This window comes from Vigna radiata, chromosome 1, assembly GCF_000741045.1.
Source record: "Vigna radiata var. radiata cultivar VC1973A chromosome 1, Vradiata_ver6, whole genome shotgun sequence".
Lineage (NCBI taxonomy): Eukaryota > Viridiplantae > Streptophyta > Magnoliopsida > Fabales > Fabaceae > Vigna > Vigna radiata.
In genome coordinates this window covers 31,700,885-31,716,065 of record NC_028351.1, presented here as the reverse complement: position 1 = coordinate 31,716,065, position 15,181 = coordinate 31,700,885, and the positions used below count along the sequence as shown (strand labels likewise).

At 32.4% G+C, this 15,181-nt stretch overlaps 1 protein-coding gene across 1 annotated transcript; it reads right to left on the bottom strand.

Annotated features, from left to right (window-relative positions):
• Positions 1–710: 710 nt before the first annotated feature.
• On the bottom strand, positions 711–3,442 carry LOC106761818 (photosystem II protein D1-like). The gene is given in 10 exon segments (XM_022780556.1): positions 711–1,106; positions 1,611–1,684; positions 1,730–1,792; positions 1,795–1,930; positions 1,933–2,021; positions 2,024–2,458; positions 2,461–2,490; positions 2,493–2,520; positions 2,523–2,554; positions 3,430–3,442. Coding segments are annotated over 10 exon segments (1,296 nt in total).
• Positions 3,443–15,181: the final 11,739 nt, after the last annotated feature.

The following is a 15,181-nucleotide window of genomic DNA, read 5'->3' as shown; positions in this document are numbered from 1 at the left end:
TATCAACATCTGCACAAGAAGGTGCTTCTGTGATTGATCGTGTAGGCTTGACATCCTGTGAAGAATGCTGGAATTTTCTGAGAGGCTTGGCATCCTGTGAAGATTGTTGAAATTGGACCTGTTGTGACATAGGTGGATAGTTCACTTTGAGGATTGTTCAAAGTGGTGTTGCAAATTGCAGAAGAGAGGATTCTTGCTGCAAGTCTGATTGTGTTGTGCAACTATATTTTGGTTTTGGGTTAGATAGGAGATTTATATTTTTGACGTGGAGGTCTTCTATAAATTCCTTGTTGTAAAAACCGCAACCATTATAGTGCATTTGCTTCCTAGGTTGAAAGGACACTAGATGTAGTCATTGTTGGCCGAACCAGTATAAAAATCTGTGTTTGCATTTCTCTATCCCTTATCTTTTACATTCTAGTCGACTTTATTCTTTAAGCAGTCAACTACATAATTTCCGCTGCATACATATTCTGATTGATTGCAATTCAAGAAATTTCAAAAAGCTATATACTTTGATTTCAAGATTGCGAAAAGAAAGTGTTTTTGAAACAATACCAATTCACCCCCCTTCTTGGTGATATAAAGAAGCTAACCTGTTTTCCAACAACCTTGACGTTGTTTCTGTGCTCTTGGCAACTCTTGCACCTTTGGACAAATGTTTTGCAATCTTCATCCATTATTGGCCAACAATACCTAACTCGTGAGGCTCATGCCTTCAATGCTCGTTGCCCGATATGTAGACCGCACACGCCATTGTAGACCTCGTTCAGCATGTACTCAACTTCTTCAAAAGATACACACTTCAAAAGAGGGGTGGGGAAGCCCCTCTTGTAAAGGTCATCTCCTACAAAAACATACCAAACAATCCTCTTACTTTCAACAAAACTGATAACTTTCCCACTGTCTTGCTTCTTCATAAACAACTTAATCTCCTCCCTCTTGTCTTTGCTCCTGGTTGATGAGGTGGATAAAAACTCTACACAGGGTTTCGTAAGCAGTTGTCTAATTATGGTAGACATATAACCCTTCTCCCTTCCACTCGTCAGCTTAGATAGTATGTCTGCCTGAGTGTTCTTCTCGCGTAGGATATGCTTGATGTCCACCTTTTAAAAGTCATCTATCAACGTTGGCACTTTATGAAAATACTAGAGAAGATGATCGACCTTAATCTAGAACTCCTTATTCATTTTCCCAACCACTACCTACAAACCCGTTTGACATTCTACACATCGAGCACCTAAATTACAAGGGATAATCCTACCACTAAGGCCTCTTACTCAACCTAATTATTGGACACTTTGAATTTGAACACTAGAGAGTGTTCGATTACCATGTTGCTCAGTCCTTCCAACATGATTCTAGCTCCTTCACCTTTTTTATATGAAGACCCATCTACAAAAAGCTTTCATGCATGGACCTAGAGGAGCTCCGCAGTGAAGTTTGCAAGATGTTGCCCGCACACTAAATCGCATAGCTCATACCGAAGACCGAACTTTAACAACTCCATTAACCAGCTAACTGTCCTTCTTGTTAGATCTAGTTTCCTCAGAATCTTGGTGATCGAATGGTCGGTTCAAACGACCACTTAGTGACTTTGGAAGTATAACCTTAGCAGTCGACAGGTGACCCTGAGCAACACCAATGCTAGCTTCTCGATTTGTTAATAAAGTGTCTTCGAGTCCTACAAAACACGACTTATGAAATAAATCAATTTTAGTTTAGGAGCCTCTTGGACGAGTAAACCAAATACCTACTGTAGGCCAAGTAGCTAGGAAGAAATGTAAAGAAGAGAATTGTTAAAACTTGCACATTGGAAGATCAATCGCCAAAAATAACCATGAACAACTACAATATTATAAGTTTCTTCCTCTTGANCAAATCTGTAACCTTCATTAGCGGATTCATTTTCTATGGTTTCCCTGATCAAAAACTAGAAGTTACCAAGGAACCATGCATAACACTGAATAGGGAGCCGCCAATTTCACCAGCTACACCTAACATGTGAAATGGATGCATAAAATATTATGCTCAGCCTGAAATACAATCATAAAATTGAAAGTACCAGAAATTCCTAAAGGCATACCATCTAAAAAGTTTCCTTGACCAATAGGATAGATCAAGAAAACAATAGTAACGAATACAATAGGAGTTGAATATGCAACAACAATCAAAGGACGCATACCCAAACGAAAACTAAGTTCCCACTCACGACCCATGTAGCAAGCTACACCAAGTAAGAAATATAGAACAATTAGTTCGTGAGAACCACCATTGTATAACCATTCATCAATAGAAACTGCTTCCTATATCGAATAAAAATGCAAACCTATAGCCGTAAAAATAGAAATAATCACACCAGAAATGATATTGTTTCCATAATGTAGATATCTAAAAACAGGCACACGAATACCATCAATATCTACGAAAAGAACAATGATAAAAGCAATAATAAATCAGAAATTACAGTCAATAAAGTAAGAATCACAAAACACCAAACCATCCAATATAAAAACAATTATATCGATGCTGATCATCCAATCACATAAGCGATCTCATAAGCTTTCGTTACTATGTCGGTCTAAAATTACACACACACACACACACACACACACACACACACACACACACACACACACACACACACACATATATATATACTAAAACATAAAAAAATCCATAATAATAGTCCATTAAAACATTCTTTTATAATAGGATAAAATTTCGATCCATTGTGAGTATGACGAATAAATTGCGATGACAATAAAATATTATTTATTGAGGAGAAAATTTGACACCTCAACGGAATGATATTTAAAATTGCAAATGATTTTATGAAATTAAAATTTGAATATAACTTTAAAATGAATTAAGAAATCTAATAGTTGATATTGATTATTTAACAAATGATAAAATAAATTCAAGGGGTGGTTTTTATAAATTTTTCACTTATAATCTAGCTTTCACTTTCATGTAAATTGAAAGCACTTTACTCTATTTGAGGTAAAGTTTTACTAAAATAATTCAAATTAAATTAATTAACATATGAACCCTTTTAATTACATAGAAGAGATCAAGACAGAAAGGAACAAATCCATATCATCAATAAGAAATTATCAAACATGCCAGTTTCAATGTTCCCAAGATTCACCAAATTATTTTATGACTAACATTACAAAATAAAAATGGACAAAAAATATATATTTTTTAAGAGAAAATAAATGTGTAGAAACCTTCCTCAGTTCTTTTTGCTCTGTTCTTTGATTTCCTTTCTACATTGCTACCCTTTCAACCACATTTATATTTTTCCACATGCACCACTTCACAATCATAATCCAGATTTTGAGAGATGAGCCAAAATGGGAACCGATGAACAAAAACAAGAAGAGACTGAAAAAAAAATATACTAAAGATTTTTAATTGTTTTACTGTTCTTAGACATTAATTATTATCTTATTAATATTCTTATTTATTAACATCTCAATTCAAAATGTTAGTAATTTACAATTACATCCTTATTCTTTTAATAGGATGTTTTTGTTAGCATTTATTTTAATTAAGAAGAATTAAGTGATTGGGACACATCTCTATTGAGAGAATTAAGAGATTAGTCAATGAAGGAGTACTTAGTACTTTGGATTTTGTTGATTTTGAGACTTGCGTGGATTGCATAAAGGGTAAGCAAACTTAAAAGTCTAAAACAGGTGCTAAGAGAAGTTCAAGTTTACTAGAAATTATTCATACAGATATTTGTTATCCGAATATGGATGCCAGTAATCTGAAATACGTCATTACCTTTATAGATGACTACTCACGTTATATGTATCTCTACTTACTTCGTTCTAAGGATAAAGCTTGGATGCCTTTAAAATTTTTAAGGCTGAAGTTGATCTACAATGCGGAAAACAAATCAAGATTGTGAGATCAGATATAAGTGAAGAGTAAAGACGGAGAATGGACATGGTGAGAAGTATGAGGAGTAATTCAAAACTTCTTCAATTCTTGTGGACTGAAGCACTAAAGACGGGTGTGTATATATTAAACTAAGTCTCAACCAAGGCCGTCTTAAAGACACCCGTTTGAGTTATTCAAAGGTTGGAAACTAAGTTTGCGACATATACGCGTTTGGGGATGTCCGTCTGAAGTGAGAATTTATAATCTACAAGAAAAGAAACTAGACCCAAAAACTATTAATGAGTATTTCATTGGATATGCTGAAAAGTCTAAGGGATATAGATTCTATTGTCCATCGCATATCATTAGGATTGTGGAGTCAAGAAATGCAAAATTTCTTGAAAATGACTTAGTTAATGGGAATGATCAGTTTCCAAACATTGGGAATGAAAGGGATCACTATGAAGCTCAACCCTTTAGCTTAAGTGATAGATTGGTTGTCATTCACACCACTCAAACACAAATGGGTGTTAGACAAACAATAATTGAAGCTTCACAACCTGCTGAAAATGACCTTACAGATTAAGTTGCTAACGAGGAACAACAAGATGATGTTGAACAATCTACTGAACAGTTGCTTGAGTAACAAGTTCCTCAAGAAAATGATGAGGCAACATTAAGAAGATATACTAGAGTTAAAAGGCCAACAATTTCTAGTGATTATACAGTGTATTCGCAAGAAGTTGACTACAATATTGGAGCTGCAAATGATCCTGAAGGATTCCTTAATGGTCATCTGGAAGAGGAGGTTTACATGAAGCAACCTGAAGGATTCTCTTCTAAAGACAATGAGCATTTAGTTTGCAAGCTTAATAAATCCATCTATGGATTAAAACAAGCCTCCCGCCAATGGTATCTAAAATTTCATGATGTTATGATTTCATTCGATTTTGAAGAAAATGTCATGGATCAATGTATATACCAAAAGGTCAGTGGGGGTAGGATTTGTTTCCTTGTTTTATACGTGGATGATATTTTGCTTGCAACCAACGATAAGGGTTTGCTATATGAAGTGAAACAATTTCTCTCAAAGAACTTTAACATGAAGGATATGGGAGAGGCATCTTATGTCATTAGCATTAAGATCCATAGGGAAAGATCTCGAGGCATTTTGGGTTTGTCTCAAGAGACCTATATCAACAAAGTTTTAGAGAGGTTTAACATGAAGAATTGTTCACCAAGTGTAGCTCCCATCGTGAAGGGTGATAAACTCAATTTGAATCAATGTCCGAAAAATGATTTTGAGAGGGAACACATGAAGAATATTCCATATGCTTCAGCTATTGGAAGCCTTATGTATGCATAGGTTTGCACTAGACCTGACACTACATATGTTGTTGGAGTTTTTGGAAGATATTAGAGTAATCCAGATGTTGACCACTGGAAAGCTGCAAAGAAGGTAAGGAGAGATCTTCAAGGGACAAAAGATTACATGCTTATATATAGACGAACTAAATGTTTGGAAGTGATTGACTACTCCAATTCAGACTTTGCTGGTTGCGTTGATTCAGAAAATCAACATCTGGTTATATCTTTATGTTAGTTGATGGAGCTGTATCTTGAAGAAGTGCCAAGCAGACTTTAACTTCTACTTCTACTATGGAAGCTGAGTTCGTTTCTTGTTTTGAGGCTACCTCGCATGGTGTATGGTTGAAGAGTTTCATTTCTGGGCTTAGAGTTGTGGACTCTATTTCTAGGGCATTGAGGTTGTACTATGACAACTCTATTGCGGTGTTTATGGCTAAGAACAATAAAAGTGGATGTCGAAGTAAGCCCATTGACATCAAATACTTAGCCATCAGAGAACGTGTTAAGGAAAAGAAAGTGGTCATTCACATAAGCACTGAGTTGTTGACTGTTGATCCTTTAACTAAAGGCATGCCACCAAAGAATTTTAAGGATCATGTAGTGCAAATGGGACTTGGTTCCATGATGTAATTTCATTATCAATACATTTGGTATTTTTCAATGAAACTCTTATTCAGTTTGATGTTCTTTTCATATGTTTTTGTGCACATTTATTTTGAGAAGATATCATTTAGTTTTGATCTAGCATAAACATATGGTTTATGCATTAAGTTGAGAGCTAATGTTGATAGAAATATATATTGTGGTACATGGAAGATAACACTCACTATCAGAGAACCTATCGCCACGACTCGTATATATTCTGTGACTTGTTGTGGTTAATAATTGGATAATGGACCAAGTGGGGGAATGTTAGCATTTATTTTAATTATAGAATAAATATTATAGCATTTTAAGTTTCTATTTTTAAGGAACATAAAGTGGTCCATTAATCAATATTTTTATCCTTTTTAACTACATAGAGGTTATGGAGCAGTTATTATATTGTTTAAAGGTAAAGCCCAACCCATTATTTTAAACTTGTGATGGCCAAACTCTATATATAGCGAATGGGTTACTCTCAGTTTTAATCACTAAGCCTACTCCTCTATTTAGAAAGCACACCATCATTAGTAAACAACTAGGATTATACAACGCACATTATGCCACGGTTCACTAGAAACTGTAGCATAATGCTGCGCGGTGGCAGTTTCGTAAATAAATTGAACTTATATGCTGCGGTTCACCTCTTAACCACGACATATACCCCAGTCAACCATCACCTTTGACGCCACGTCAGGAAAAAAATTTAATAACAGGGGTATATGCCACGGTTGCTTAGAGAACCGCGGCATATACCCCTGCTACCTTCTGACATTCTCCATCAGTTAGCCCCTGCAATAAATTGGCAGGGGAATTTGCCGCGGTTCTCTGGTCAACCGCGGCCTATTCCCCTGCCAATTTATTGCAGGGGCTGACTGATGAGGAATGTCAGAAGGTAGCAGGGGGAATAAGCCGCGATTGCTCAAAGAACTGCGGCATATTCCCCTGCTACCTTCTGACATTCCCCAAAAGGCAGTTGGGAAGGCAGTTGGGGTATTCAAAACGTCGGGGAATAGGCCGTGGTTGACCTGAGAACCGCGGCATATTCCTTGATCTGAGTAAATTTTGAAATTTTCAGAGAATATGCCGCGGTTGGGCGCTGAACCGCAGCATATAGTGTAAAAAAATTTCAAAAATGCCATTATGATTTTTTTTCCAGATGAATAGGCCGCGGTTAAGTGTAGAACTGCGATAGATTCTCTTCTGAAGGTTAAAAAAACAAAATTCATGAACAGTGTCGTCTCCTATATTGTGAAATAGTTTCAGAAAATGCTTCTTGCTTCTCCGTCAACGACGCACCGCCTTTGCTTCCATTTTCCATCGTTTTGCACCGATTAAACTCAAATTCGTTCGGTTCATTTGCCATTTTCAACGTTGGGGAAGAGTTTTGACCGATCAGAATTGTTAATCTTCCACTTGGAAATCGTGAACTTCTGCTGTCGTTCTTCTTGTCGTGCCATTGCCGCGTCATCCTTCTCGTCGTGCCCATTCCAGGTATTTGATGCCCTTCATCGTTTTTTATTTTTTTCAACATGATTTTTTCGTTTTTTTTTGCATAATAAAAATTACTGTTGTTTGATAATGTTGACATAGAAAATATATTGTTTTGGTAATTTAGAAATATTAGAATTATTATTAGAATTTTTATAATTATTAGAATTATTAAAATATGAAAACATAGAAATTATAGAATATTATTATGATAATTCCTAAACCTTAAAATATTTGAGTAATCACTAAGTGAAATTATAATGTTAAAATGTATGAAATTGCAAGTTTGATTTTCAGTAACTTATCTTTTTATGTAAAATTTAGGAATGGATCGAAATTGTATTAATTTACCACGCATTAGTGCTGAGTACGAGAGAGGTGTAGAGGAATTTATACCATTTGCGTAACGTAATGATGCATCAAGTTTGAGTGAGTTAAGGTTTAGAAAATAAAGTTGTCTCTGTTTTGGGATTACAAAATTGTAATAGCAGGAGGTACACAGATTATTCTTTCATCTTTACTTCCGTTGTTCTTGATCTGAATGTGTTACTCTAATGTTTATACAACATGTTTAGATCAATTTTACTCTACTCTAGTTTTATCAGTTTTTTCTCTGTTAAACAATGACTTTAGGTATAATTGTTATTCTCTTAAGAAATATGATAATAAACAGTGAATGCCATGTTAAAATTTGATATTGTTTATTTATTTATTTATTTTAGCTAAATAATATCTTGAAAATCAAAACGATCGTTATAAAATATTAATATAAAAAGTAATTTCATGTTACGTCTATGCGAATTTTGGCTTTAGATGTTTTTTTTTTTTTTTCATCTTAAATACGTTATGATTTTCACTTGGTCTCTACTAAAAAGATCACTTTTATTTTCTGAATTTTTATTTAAATTAATTTTTATAGTTTTTATTTTTTGCTAAGTTATTTCTAAAATATTTATGGATTTTTGATTAAAATATTTAAAAACTTTATTTTTGGTCATGAAATATTTTTATGACATAAAACATGTTTTGTCTTGTATGGATATTTCAAGTCAACAAAGTTAATCTAACAAGCAAGATGAACTGAAAATAAAAATTAGAAATATAAAATAAGGATTAAAAGAAAAGTTTGAATATGCTTTGAGACAAAAACAAATTTAAATCTAAAATCTTTGAGTTACTCCTTGTGTTTTTTATTTTTTTTTTACAATTTTAATTTGATATTGATAAATTTGTTTACGTTAAAATAACTTTAAAATAAAAAAAAAACGAAGGATTCTTAGAAATAAATTTCAAACTTCAACTACTAAAACTATTCTATATCTTCAAAGAAAGAGAAAAAAATTCATAAAATTTTTGTTAAGAGGAATTGTTTTTCATTTATCCAAATGTTTCCAAACAAAGACAAGTTTCTTACAAAGATGTAAATGCATTATAGATTTATTTATTTTTGTTAGGAAAATACGCCCATACAAACACTCCTCTAGTTCAACAAGATAAATTTTTGATTTTTGAAATCTTTGAATGGAATTGAAATGTTTGATGATGGGAATTGTGATTTATAGAAATGTGACACGTTTAAGAGTATCAAAGGGATTCAATGTATTGGAGAAATGAAAGTTAATGGAATTGTATGTTTGTTTCCGGGATGTGCTTCTAAGGAAGAGGTACAAACATTTTATAATGTAGTATTATACATTAATTAGAGATAAATATTGGTGAGAGTTAAAGAAGGTTTTTATGACAAGATTAGGGATACAACCACTAATCTTGAAATGTCATAAGTAACTTATCATGTCCAAAGGAAATTAATTCATGATTGGTTAGGCCAAGTGGAGTGAGGGCCTTTGCATCAATCCACTTATAGTAAGGTTTTTTTTTTTTTTTTTACTGATTTTTTATTTACTGATCTTTTCTCCTAAATTATATTGTATAGTTAAATTGTACTATACAATATAATATACTATACTGAATTGAACTGAACTACTAACTATACTATAATTTTAAATTGAATTGTACTAGTTTTAAACTGAATTGTACTAGTTTTAAACTGAATAATATAACAATACATATTCTTTTTAATTGAAATTTATTTTAATATTTATTTTATTTTATTTATAAGTGTTTTACAAATTAATTTTTTAATTATTTGATATTATTATTTTCTATTTTATTTATATTTCTTTTATTATTATATGTGTATGGAAATTATTTTATTTTTTAATTTCATAAATAGTAACATGTTGATCAAAATTTCATGAATAAAATTTTTCTTAATTCTAAAACAGACAATAAGTTACTTAAATGATAATTTTTTATAATAAATTCTATTTTTTTTTTCAAGTTTTGACACATCAATTACGCTATGCAAACCAGTTATAGACATAAAACGAACATTGTTAAATTTGTTGTCATGAATACTGGGCCCAAAAGTAATTTTCTTAAATTTATTAACACACACTGTATAATATATTTAAAGTATTTTTTTTATATAGTCTTTTTTTCTTTTATGATTTCTATTACTTAATCATTTAATAAAATTAAATTTTAAAAAATTATATTTTACTTTTATTACTTAAAATAATATTATTTAAAAAGTAATATATGTTTATTGATAAAGAAATATGAAAATTTGTGATAAATAATTGTCTTAAAAAATTAATTATTAATTTTTTATGTGAATGATTTCTTTTATTAATATTTTATTATTAAATAACGTTTTTTTGGTAAGACGAAATAGTTGATCAGGAACTAGAGGAGATGTAAGAGATACAGTTCTTATAGTTAACTGAACTGGAACTGTTATAAGTTCAGTTTTTAAAAACTGAACCATAAAATAGTATACTGTGTATCACTTATTTTTAGTATAACATAGTACAGTTAACTATAGTTCAGTACAAATCAGTTATTTTTGCCCAACCTAGGTAAAACCCGCAGCGGGTAGTTACTACTCGCAGATATTTACTACTCGCGGATAACAGGTAGCGGGTATTTTAATATCTGCTTCTAAACGGGTCGGTTATGGGTAGTATACTACCCGACTCGCTAGTACCCTTTACCTGCAACAAATTAAAAAAATTAATTTATATATTTTATAATTAAATTTAATTAAAAATAAAATAAATTTATATTTTATTAAATTAAAATTAATTAAAATTTAATTTATTTTAATTTAATTTATTATATTATATATATTTTTTGTAATTTTATTTAAATTTTTATCCGATAGGTCGGGTTGCGCCCGACCCATTGCCATCCCTAATCATTCCTGTTTCTCAGATGGTCTTATTCAAAGTAAATATAGTAATTATTTATCCATATAATTTTTTTTCCCAAATCCTATGTTATTATAATCTAAAATATATAAATTGTGCACAAAAACTTAATTGTTAGATTTAACCAAGGTACAACTACACTTTACACTCATCTATATTCAATGCACAATTACTCAAATGTTACTTTTTTTATTCCAAAGTATTATTAATTAGTAAACACATTTTAAAACTATAATTAGTAAAAAAAATACAAGAAACACAATGCATAAAATTATAAGGTTAAAAGTTTTTTTTTTGTCCCAGTTTTGGTTGGAAAAATTCGAAATGGTCCCTATGTTTTTTTTGTATTCAATTTGGTCCCAAAGAACGTATTTAGTGTTCAATTAAGTCCTTTTCAGTAACACCGTTTAAATTGTTAACGGTCAACTGTCCAGATGTGTAACTGCTGAGTTGGAGTCCTTTGTGACATTGTGAGTTGAAATTAGGATTTTTTAAATTGTATTTCTGATTAGGGTTATTATTTTGGGAATAAATTAAAGTTAAGTATCATCCTCCAATCTGATTAGGGTTATTATTTTGGGAATAAGTTTGTTTCCCTCCCTCGCGGTGAATAACGTTGTCGGCGACACCAGGGCTGCCGCTGGCCGCCACCAGTCTTCGTCCAAGTCATCGTCAGATCCACCGCTCACCGTTGGTCCCGTCGCCGGCCATCGCTCCACCTTCCTTTTCTTTCCTCTTCGCGCGAGGGACAAAACCCCTCCTTTTTCGAGAACGACGTCGGCAGCCGCACGTCGCAGGTCAAAGCGCCACCAAAACCACCTGCTTTCACAAGTCTCGAGCTCACCGACGACAACGGGTGTTACCGGCACCACAGCCAGCCACAGAGTCAGGCTCCACCTCCGAACTCGTCTTCGCAAGGAAACGCCCTCCGTGACTCCTCCCAAGGCCGCCGCCGACGTCGTCTACAACGAAAGGAAAACCCTCCACTGCGGCTCAGCCCTTCTTCCTCACCAACTACAATGGCTCTCGACGCCCTAACCCTAGCCACTGGCCAACACCATCAATGGCGACTTGAGTGTCGTTATTGATGGTTGATGACCAATCCTCTCATTCCTCTGTTGCTTTATTTGGGTTGATTTCATTATTGGAAGTTTGGAAATGAGTAAGTGTAATCCTGATGTTCGTTCAATTAAATGAAATGGCAGATTCAGGTTTCTAATGGTCAGATTTCTCAACTGGGAATAGAGCCTACTTTGTGTTAGGTATCCTGGTCTTGCAGGTATGTGAATATGGAGTTTTGGTGATTAGAGGTGAACAGAGGCATGGAGGCTTAAACTTCATTATTCCCCAAATAATAACTCTAATCAGAAATACATTTTAAAAAATCCTAATTTCAACATACAATGCCACAAAGGATTCCAACTCAGCAAATAAATCACACCTCACAGTACAGTTACACATCTGGACAGTTCACCGTTAACAATTTAAACGATGTTACTGAAAAGGACTTAATTGAACACTAAATATGTTCTTTGGGACCAAATTGAATACAAAAAAAACATAGGAACCATTTCGAATTTTCCCAACCAAAACTCGGATAAAAAGAGCTTTTAACCAAATTATAACTATATATCAAATCTCATATGACAGCATATTAACGGCTACAAGAAAAAATTCACTTGTACAAGAGTTTGCACAGAGCACTATAATAAAATAAAATAAGAAAACCTACGATATTAAATTGTTTATAATTCATTCCAACAATTACAAATATACATTTTTATTTATTTTCATTATATCTTCATATAGTTTATAAAATATTCATTATCTCCATAAACATTTGGACATATTTAAATCTCCTCTCAAACTAATGCTTATAAATATATCTTTTTTATTAAAATCTAATTACACTTTTTTATTTAAAAATAGTATATATTGTTAAAAAGCAGTCTAATTACTATTTTTTACGATCTAATTTAAATTATGTAAAAGACTAATAATAAAAATATTTGAGGCATAAAAAATATGCATTATTTTTTAAACTACAAGTTTTTAAGCATTAACAATAACTGTTATCTTACTTTTACTGTTTATAAATCTATATATAATAATAGATTATACTTTTATTAGTTTTTAAACAAAAAAAAAAATAAGACTTCGCTATATTATAATCAAAATTCATTATAAATATACATTGTAACAACCAAAAAAAATAGAAATTTCTTACATTCTTAAGTTCCTATACATTTAGTCTAAAACGGTACCTAGTCAAATGTTTGAAAAATAAAAAACATATATAATAGTGTTGTTAGAGTCCTTTTACAACTAAAGTTCTTCAAATTTTACACAAGTTACTAAAAGTTTTTTCAAAAAACAAGCAAAATTGAGTAGAAATCATCAAATTCAGATCTTTATTTAAATTACAACTTATCATTTATTATAAAAAATGTATTTATAGGAATTTATGTCTATCATCCATGAAACTAATATTGCAGTGATTAAACATGCAAAAAAGAAAAAACAACTTATTATAAGAATGTCACGACACTTTTTGAGACATGATTGAAGGAGATAAAAATTTAAACATCCCATTAAAATAATATCAATATTATTAAAAAACTATTACAACATCAATATAATAGAACAATTTAACTTAAAGAAATATATAATAGATATCCATACAATTATCCCAAAATAATTATAAGTATAATATTTTATACAACACTGAAGTAAATAAGAGGATTATTTATACAATTTTTCAAAATAAAATCTAGAATAGTTAACTACTTTACTTGATTAAACATATGTGTCATCGCCTCCCAAAGCCTGCTCCATAAAGACGTAATCATCCTCTACTTACACCAGGTGATCATTGCAAAAGAAACCAACATACACAAACAACAAAAACAGAGAACACACAAAAGGGTAAGCTAATGTTATAAAAATAAACAAACATACAGTATTAAGATTTATCACACATCACATTTCATACAATAGTTAAACAAACATCCTAAACATAACATGAACTTAGACCCAACCATTCAGATATATGTATTGATGTTAGACTATTACAAGTTTTTGCATTTGTAGTGGTGGAACAACTGCCCCCCCCCCCTCCCAAGCTACCACACAAAGCTAATGTGTTTACCACCTATGGACAAAGACTACCAAACCATAGACTAGGACCTTCTGCTACTCCTCACCACATAATCCCCTTCTCTATCTGAGATGGTGTAAGATTCGCAATAAATAAAATAACTATTGATTTTAGTATTTTATTTAATTGCGTGATTTATAATTTTACATGGTCAATTGTGATGTGTTATTGGATAATGAAATTATGGTAGAATGAATATGAATTTATTTAAATTTAGTTCTATTATTATATTTCAAAATTTTCGAAGAAAAACCTAAATACTAATGTTTGTGTTATTGCCTCAGAGAATCTGAGTTGACCTGGTAATAGATGAATGAGTTTCTGTGTGTACATGAATCGTGTTTAATTTCCTGCAGCCTAGTAAGGCTTTTTTTTTTATGAGGTATGGTGGGGTCCACGAAAGTGTGATTGGAAAAGAGGTGGATCATTATGGTGTTATGGGAAGTAAGAGAGAGAAAAGAGAAAACTGTTTACTATTTTTTTGGATACGTGATAGGGTAGGAAATATAGGGGGGACTTGGTCTTCGGTTTTATTTATTAAGTAATTATTTTGTTTGGAGAGTGGCATGCACGTAGAGGTAGTTTTTCTAACGGATGCAACAGGAGAAAATAAGGAAGTGGGTTTGGGCTTTAGGATTTTTCTGAAGGCTTATAAATTAGCTTGGAGGAAAAGGATAGAGTAAGAAAACAAAACCCTAGTTTTTGTGAGTGAAAAATTGTGATTGGGAAGGAGAAGCAAGCAACAGCTGTGACAAGAAAGGTGATCGTCAACGTTTTATTTACATCCGGAACAGTGAGGAAATCTAAGGTAAGGGGAGTAACTAGTGTGTGTTTATATATTGTGTGATGTTCTTGATCATCTTCTTGCTTTACTTTGAATCTTTTCCCCTTGTGGTTAAGATGGGGTTGCCCTTATCAGGTTAATTGGGATACAATCCAGACTTAGGAGAAAGTCAATGAAATAAATGTAAAGATGTATGCGTGTTTGTAGTACGTGAAAGAATAGGGAGAAGAAATGAGGTTGCATACATAAGGGTATAACTCTCTGGGTATAGTGGGATCTGTTGCGAGTTAGTGGTGCAAAGATAGTTTAGGGTACGAGGAGTAGTTCAGGAAATATCATGTGAGAGTAGGGTTTGGGAATGTTGTTACATTGCATGGCGTGGTGATAAATGTTTCGTTTCTTTGATTGTGAAACTGGTAGGGAGTAAACTGAAATTCTCTGTGGTTGTATAGGTTTTAATCTTTTACTATCAGTAATGCTGGACGTGTAATGTATACCTATTTAAATATGAGTGTATGCTTCGTGAGAGAATGGTGTAGTTGGAGGAGGGTCTGTGACCCTATTCGGGTAAGG